Source organism: Pundamilia nyererei, unplaced genomic scaffold (genome assembly GCF_000239375.1).
Source record: "Pundamilia nyererei isolate P.nyererei 1_Seehausen unplaced genomic scaffold, PunNye1.0 scaffold00376, whole genome shotgun sequence".
NCBI classification, from domain to species: domain Eukaryota; kingdom Metazoa; phylum Chordata; class Actinopteri; order Cichliformes; family Cichlidae; genus Pundamilia; species Pundamilia nyererei.
Genome location: NW_005187777.1, coordinates 307,169 through 315,740, shown reverse-complemented (window position 1 = coordinate 315,740; position 8,572 = coordinate 307,169). Strand labels below are relative to the sequence as shown.

The 8,572-nt window shown below is 38.5% G+C and overlaps 1 protein-coding gene across 1 annotated transcript in view; it reads right to left on the bottom strand.

The window, feature by feature from the left end:
• Positions 1 to 8,572, bottom strand: part of LOC102200928 (polycystic kidney disease protein 1-like 2) — a 43,033-nt gene that overhangs the window by 3,277 nt on the left and 31,184 nt on the right. Inside the window, exons 16-25 of the mRNA XM_013915840.1 lie at positions 6,853 to 6,887; positions 6,163 to 6,285; positions 5,796 to 5,981; positions 4,197 to 4,527; positions 3,929 to 4,062; positions 3,594 to 3,721; positions 2,368 to 2,528; positions 2,036 to 2,246; positions 773 to 874; positions 519 to 650 (exon numbers count right to left, since the gene is read on the bottom strand). Coding sequence (XP_013771294.1) covers positions 519 to 650; positions 773 to 874; positions 2,036 to 2,246; positions 2,368 to 2,528; positions 3,594 to 3,721; positions 3,929 to 4,062; positions 4,197 to 4,527; positions 5,796 to 5,981; positions 6,163 to 6,285; positions 6,853 to 6,887 — 1,543 coding nt within the window. The remainder of the gene's footprint in view (positions 1 to 518; positions 651 to 772; positions 875 to 2,035; positions 2,247 to 2,367; positions 2,529 to 3,593; positions 3,722 to 3,928; positions 4,063 to 4,196; positions 4,528 to 5,795; positions 5,982 to 6,162; positions 6,286 to 6,852; positions 6,888 to 8,572) is intronic.

Sequence of the window (8,572 nt, the reverse complement as noted above, 5' to 3'; positions counted from 1 at the left end):
CCATCCATCCATCCATCCATCCATCCATCCATCCATCCATCCATCCATCCATCCATCCATCCATCCATCCATCCATTCGCTTCCACTTATCCTATCTATACATTTCTTTAGATCCACAAAGACACAGTGAAGCACAAAAAGGCACCTGTGCTTTTTTGTGGCATGAAGCCACACTGCTGCTCACCGATGATCACTTCTCCTCTTAACCTAGCTTCAGCAACTCTCCTATGTGATCAACTTTATCCCTGTGTAGTTACAACAGATCCTCTCATCCCATTTATTTTGAGAACTGGTACACTTCTTTTCCTATTTTCCTCTCACTCGCCAATATTGTCTCAAAAAACCTGGTTAAAAAGTCCATTGGGCCAATGCTCAGCTTTTATTCCTCTAGAGCAACAATATCAGCTGAGTTATTCAGTAACATTTAAAATGCGTGAACTACTCAACTGCTACTGAATGATTAAAATCGTATGGTGAGGATAACTAAAACACAGAAAAATGATCCAGATTTTTGTTACCTTGTGGTATTTTTGCTCCTGATTGAATGCCATGAGGATCACCGAGAGCAGGAGATTGAGCACCATGAATGTCACAAAAACTATACAGGAACCAATGAGTAACCCACCAAGCACAGGATTGCTGGCCAGGACCTAGAAGATAGTGCCTCAGTTAGATGTTATTACCACTTTGAAACTAACTGACCAAATTGGAAATGACAGAAAAAGAAAAATGTTGACTTAATGTGTGCAAATCCTGAGACGATCATTCTCACCTCATCATAGTTAAAGATGCCTATCTGCAAACCGATGAGAGTCATGAGAGCATCCATGAAAGTTTTATAAGAGGATAGGTTCCAGCCATAAATCACGTTACACTAAAGGAGAGAAATTACCATTAGATCAGCAGAAGGACCGCTGAGATCATTCCTGCCCATCATGGATTTCAATTTTCATTAAATAATCTCGGCGATAATGGAGTGAGGTTACTTGATTGGTATTTCACGCACCGTTTAAAGCATAATGACACTGTACTATAACAGAATGAATTAGTTTAAATTTACGAATGTAATGAACACCACCTGCCCCGGCTCTCCAGTCAACGCTCATCACTATTCAAGTCCTCTAATGCACACAGTGGAAAAGATTAGCATCAGCTGTCCTTTCGTTTTGGACTTTTATGTAATTTATCAAACTACTGGATGGTTTTAATTTAAATTATATTGATTATACTAGCGGTCCCCAACCTTTTTTGCACCATGGACCGGTTTATGCCCGACAATATTTTCACGGACCGGCCTTTAAGGTGTCGCGGATAAATACAACAAAATAAAACTAGTACCGGTACCGAAAAAAGAAGATTTATTCATAACACACGTGAAAAGACCCAGGAAAACCGAGTTAACGATAAAAACGATAACAAAATAACGCTGAAAACCAATAAAAACCCTGAAAACCATACATTTTACACCTGAGCCTCAACTCTCGCATCCCGGTACCAAAAGACTCACGGACCGTACCGGTCCGAAGCCCAGGAGTTGGGGACCGCTGGATTAGACAAAGTCAGATTTTTCCGTGTTTCCAAAAAGTTGAGTTCTTGACTTTTAAAACATTGTTTATTTTACTAAAAAGTGTATTTTCTCAAATTATTAAGATAAATTAATCTTTTTAATTAATTTTCAGAATAGATATATTTTTTAAATCTTTGTATTAAAGGCTTTAGAGAACATTTTTTTGCTTTGACTGAGCAGGACCGTTAAATCTGAGAGAAGTTCTCTTTTCAAGTTCTCCAAAGTGTTATAGTTTTCTCCTCAGATACAAGGTTTTGAACAAGCATTCCCCATCTTATCTTAAAGACCTCAGAGTACTCTTCAGTGTTTGGATTCAGGAGAAAGACACAGTCTCTACTTTTAAGATTAGGCTGTAATTAATAACCCTCCCGACCGCCACCAAAAAAAGCGTTCTGTTCTTGTCCATGTAAATACAAAATTATTTATTTGCGAGGAGTCAAGATTTGGTCAAAGGAACCAGATACTTACTGCAATGGAATAAGCCAGCAACATGATCACAATGATCAGAAGAAGACCGCTTATGCTGGTCCAGGCTCGCTGCAGTGCAGCTGTGATCATGTTCATCTTTGGGTTAAGTCTAAGCAGGTGCCACAGTTTGACAGTGGCGAGCAGGACTAGGAAAGCCATCAGATACTGAAAAAGTGATTCTGATGTGCCTGTCTGGTAAAAACTGACAAACCTATAAAAACAGGAAAGATGTGGAGTAAAAAAACAACCCACCAAATAACACCAAGCAAGGGAGAGGCATGTTTTTGCAGTTAAACAGCTAAAATTAAAGCAGAGTTTTACGTTAATCTCACTTGTTGTTGTGGTTTTGGTAGTATGCTATATCACGGTTCGTGATCAGAGTCCTCTGGATAAAGGCGGCCACGGCACTCCAGCTCAGCAGGATGATAGAAAGCTCCAGAAGGTTCCATTTGTTCTTGAAGTAAAGCCAGTGCTGCTGCTTCATTAATTTCCCCTTTCCAGGAAAAGAAGTGAGAGCAACAGCTCTTATGTAATCCAGCAGGGGGTTGTCTGCATGCTCATGCATTTGTTGAGGTTTTAGCAGGAACACCACCAAACATATGTTGACAATTTGCACCAATAAAAGTGCTGATTTGTCCCATGATGTCCAAATGCATGTGAAAATAATCTGATCATATTTAATGAAAGTCTCAGTGCTCACATAAGAGGTTTTTAAGTATAAGCATTTACTGTATACTGTTTATCTAACCCTAAAAATCTTTATGAGAGAGCAATACAAAGACAGATAAAAATAGCACATTTATGGATATTTAGGCTTCTTAATAATTGAGATTATATGTTGTCTAAAGCTCTTACTGTAGTTAATTTAACATGCAGTCTTTGGGACTTCCAGGTGAATTTCAGAGGGGGTGTAGCTACATGACATCTTGACAGATACAGAAAAATAAGCTGTGTGCTTATGTCACCATAATAATCTTAAGGGACTGCAACAAAGGGCACACAATAGGAGCTTATTGGCTCAGAAATTACAGTTAATGGTCGACACCCACGATCACAATGAGCCTGAATGAAGTGAAACGACGTGATTAACATGTGACTCAGTGATGCACTAAAAAGCAAAAGGATTATTACGAATGACAAATAAGATTAATGCTATTATATCAGCATCAACTTTGTAATTTCCTCGTAATTACAGTACAGTAGAGCTGCACAGCATTTGACATGCTCTGATTTAGCTGCTAATTGCTTCTGGATTAACAGGCAGTAACGACTTAATAAAAAATGATTAATAGAAACATGCAGAGTGGCTTCATTGACTGTTCAGCCTCACGACACTCGTAGTTAATCCACGTTAGACTAATTCTTGCCGGTCACAGTAACAAACAGTAACTGCTCACTCTCAGGAAAATAATGGTCAGGAAACCAAAAAGTGATGATGATGCCAGTCTAAGTTTGTTTAAACCTCATTGGCTAAATGAAGTTAGTCTATTTAACTGGATACATAGAAAACAATATTTGGAACTAGATTCCATTATGTATTAATAATGTTTGTATTTACCTGATTGAACATGTAATAGAGGATGAAAAGCATATAAATGATCTCAGCGGTCATAATGCAGATGTGAAGGCCGTCACCTGGCAGGTAGAGATGAACACTCTGCATTTCACTGTTTAACTGAAAGGCTCCTGCAAAGTCAGAGAGAAGACTTCACTTACATGCGTACAGCTTAATGTGATCTCAATCATAGGCTGACGGAGTTCTCAGTATGAAGGTGTAAAAAAGGGAATAAGTGTAGATTGCAGTTACATACGAAAAGTAATAAAGTCTGATGTGTTATCCATTCTATAGAGTCTTCTCTAGCAAAGCTTTAAATGCATTACAGTTCTCCTTACCTACAGCAGGGGACTCCAGCAAAAGCGTGACAATGCAGAGGAGATTCACATTTGCATTATAAACAGTGAACTCAACAAAGATGGCCCGCGTGTAAACATCGAACCACATATTGTTGAACAGATAGTCGAGGGTGCTGTGGATAAAGATTAAAGAATTAATGTTGTTAATATATTCCATATGTTCATTTTAAAACCAACCAAGAAGACTATTAACTCTCAGACAACACAGCATCTTGGGTATTCTTTCGATTTTTCTTAAGGTACAGACCTGGTTGCAGTTTGTAAATCTGGGCCGAGCTCTACTGAAAAGCCTCCCCCTCTGTAGAGCGCCAATTCTCCCCAGACGGGGTAAGCTCTGAGTTGAGAGTGTGTCTGGTACGTCCAGGGACTGGAAATGCTTGCAGAGATGTTATTTCCAACAGACGTGTTCCAGCCAGGTCCGTAGGAGCCCATGTCCTCCGCTTCCCATGAATATGGAGCGCTACAGCCTGGCACCATCTTTAGCATGGGGCCTGCAATCTGACACGAGTTCTTCTTCACTCTCAGTTGACGAAGACGTGCATTTCCCAGAAGCTTCGAGTTTCCATCAGTGATGAATCCTGGAACACAGTATTTTACATTTCATTCTTATTGTCATTTCTTTTTCATTTGAGTAGGCTACGGCCTTTTTAGGTCGTACCTACACGCACCTGCCCAGCTGCAAAGATCATCGCAGTTCAGGATGAGAAACCTTTGTGTAGCATGTATATATTTATAGATTTAGCTAAAAGGTTCAAGTCAAAGCACTCTAACATACACTGGGAAAACTGTCTTGTGTTGACAAGATTAAAAAAAAAACTAGACCTCTGACCTTCACCTCAAGATCTGAATATGTGTAATCCTTTTAGTTGATGCACCTATTTGAAAGTCCTGGCTTATCTTGTTCTCAAGTTATCGTGTTTACAAAGTCGGGTGTCTACTCTGCCTGCCCGACCACCTGGCAGGGTGACAGCAGTACTCCACCGACCTTTAACGGCTGAGGGGTAAAAGGGCACATGTAAAAAAAGAGGCGGGAAATATAGAATAATAGATAATAATAATCTGTACTTCCTGCACCAAAGTTCAGATTTGATATCACTGCCATCTCAGTGAAGACTTAAGGCACAATATTTAAAATAATACACAGATATTAATGAAAAGACACTTGACACAAAACAGTTGCTTTGACATAAAGCTGGATTAATCTGTTCATGTGTTCTGCTTTAATAAACAAAAAAGTCTTCTAAAACTTTTATGAGATAACAAAAGGGGGAAAAGAGACTTTGCCAAACGTCTCACTCTGTATGTCTAAATGTATTAGCAGAAGAAAAGCTAGCTCTTTGATGCATGTCAAGCATATTATTGTAAAGCGAATGTGAAATAATCATATAGTAACCTGTCACCAACATTTCACTGTTATTATGTTAGATACAGGAAAAAATAAATAAATGTCAGCTGTTTTTCGCAAACCATCGAATCGAACCTTGAACTAATTCACCTGTTCGTGTAGATATGGTTATATCCCTTCTGTATGTTCTGCTATTGGAACGTTCTAAAAAAAGTTCAGCACTAACCCTTAAAAGTAAGAACACAACTAAACAGTGAAGCAGAATAAACAGCTTCAGGTCAGAAATCATGACTCCTTGTTGAAAGTCATCAAATTGCTTTCCACTTCCACTCTGATAACATACTTGTATGGACTTTTGTTGCTCTTTGCAAAACCATTTCTCCCATAGTCCTTTGATAACAGTCTACTGAGAGGAGGTGGCCAGTAACTGGCAACGTCTACAACAGAGATAAAAGCGAAGCCCTGTCCTGTTTGACTGTCCTTTTTGTAACGAATATTTACCTGGATATTGTCCAAAGAGGTTACTGAGTAGAGATGTCTTGGCCCAGTTGAATACATCTTGAATTGCCATGGTGGCTGGGGCGTTTCCACAGAAGCTTTGTTTAATGTGTGTGTTTAGGTAAAAAGCATTTGGATCTCTCTGGCCATGTGCCACCAGCAGCAGCATCCACAGGAACCCCATGTAGACTGAAACATACAGGGGGATTAATTCAAACCCAGCATTAATTTCAGGTCAGACTTACAACATCCCTGGAAGATAAGTTGTAGTCAAAAAAAATGTTTTTTTCTGCAGTTCTTGTCCTTGATGAAGATTTCCTTCAATTTGTTTTAATCAGGTTAATTCGCAGTTCTTTGTGTGTCTACTTACTCAGTATCTCCTTGATTAGAGCAAAGGCTTTCTGTTCCAGCATCCTGTTCCTCCTCATTTTTTCTACGTCTGCCAGAGGCGGCGGCTCATAAACACTGCCATAGCGCACAAACATTTGTTCACCTGTGGATGAAGTTTGTTGCCAAAGAAATGTTCAGTATTTAAACAAAAGAGGAAGAAAGTATGCTTTCTAGAGTTTTTCTTGATATTTTACCGATATTTCTGTGGTTTCTTTCAAATTGAACATTTTGAAAATCTTCCTCGTCGACTTTTTTAATCACAAGAGCAAAGAAGATTGCAAAACAAAGCACCTGTTTTGAGAGGCATGAATAAATACAGTGGTTTATTTCGAGTAAATATTTAAATTTACAAAAAAAATGATCTCTATTAGAAACGTTAAATTATAAGAAAATTGTGTAACTGAAATTTTAACTGTGCAGGAAATCTTAAGGGTATGTATATAACAGACAAATGTTCTTCTCACCTTCAGCGGCTGAATAAGGAGGACACTCTGAAAGAAGGAAATAACCATGGATACCAACCAACTTATGGAGCGCGGTTTTCCAAATTTCAAGCCATACAGCATTGTGAAATAGCCTGATACGACACTGGTTGCGATCACCAGCAGCCAGCCAAAAAAAAGAAACCACCAGGGTAGACCTCCGTGACAGCACGTCCTTTTTTTCTCACCGCCATCGCCATCAGTGCTGTCTGACGGACTGGCCCTGTAAACACGGAGCCACAGAACAGCAAGTAAAATTACATGTCCTTTCACCAATATGAATTTCAATAGCATTAACATGTAATTTTACAGAGCAACGAGTAAAAATGTTTTTGCAAAGTAATAGGCCATTATCCTAACATCGTGCATACATGTTTAAATCAGTACTGCTCTCCATATTATACTACTTTAGGGCCTTTACCATATAAAGCACCGTGAGGTGACTGCTTTTGTGATTTCCTTCTATATAAATAAAACTGAACTGAAAAATTGAATTGAATATGCTCAATAATGCAGAGGTAGGAAGTACAACTATTTTGTTAGTCAAGTACTTGAGTATTTATGTTCAGCTGTTAACTTTTACTCTCTACATTTTTACCCAAATATTTATACTTTTCACTCCTCACATTTTCAAACCAGGCTCATTACTTTAGGTTTAAGACAACTGAGGGAAGTTTTTATTTCACAGCTGCCTTCAAACATCTGAGTGATCTGAGCCTAAATGGTGGGAACAGTAACACAGAAAAGTAATCCTACTGCTGTATCTATCACTGGGGCTTTACACATACAAAGAGTTTAAAGAAGCAAAAGCTTTTGATAACTCATATTTTTTGCATCATTCATCATGCTATAGTCAGAGGTTAAAGTGGGCTGGAACATTGCACAATTCCTGGCTGCAGGAGCGAGCATAAAGGGAAAAGAGGAAAACATAACAGGAAGAAGAGGTTCATGCTCAGAGTTAGGTTACATGAAATGTAGCAGAGATGAATTTGAATTTGAGCTGATGACACATAGATTCATCATCTGAAACTGATCGAGTAATAGCACAAAGTTAATTTAGCTTTGCATAAAAATACTTGATATAAATGTGCTTCAAAGAGCTACTTTTTACTTACTCACTTTGAGTACACTTCAGAGCCTGTATTTTCTTCATCTTTTACTTGAGTAAAGAAGTTGAGTCAGCTTTTTCTGGAGTGTACTTAATACTTTACTAGTATTTTTTTAAGAACCTGTACTTGTACTTTGGCACTTTTCCCGCCTCTGCAGATCAGCAATTAGACTTCAGTTGTTTTACTCAAAGAACACCCATTTTGATGATTCTCTCATAGATTTTATTGTTTATTTTTGAAGTTTTTTAATAGCTTACTGTGCAGGCTCATGCATATTTTGACTAGTGAAATTTTATGCTCTAGCTCAACGTATTTTAATGATTGAATTGTGCTCTATTTTGATTTACTGTGAGTTTAAAAATGGTGTTTGTTGGTCCTTTTTCTCATATTGCTTTTGTAATTTCTTTGATAATTCTTACAGAACATTGCTGAGGTTTTGTTATTGCTTTGATATGTAGGGACGTCTGTCTTTTTAAAATACTTTGCACACAGGTGCTGGTTGAGTGCGAGCCAGGGTATTTAATCTAGGCTGTGCATGTGTCAGTCCCTGAGGAAGACTTGGAGTTGATACACGTTGGTGTGTTTCGCTTGCTGAATTGTTGCAAGAACAAATTTGTTATATAAAAGACACCTCACATCCTGGCCACTCCCTGTTCGAACTGTTGCCCTCAGGCAGACGGTACAGGGCAATCAGAGCAAGGACTAATAGACTCAAACACAGCTGTTATCCAACTGCAATAACACATCTGAATACTACAAAAAAATGTCCATCACGCCACTCTTGTGTTAATCTATGCAC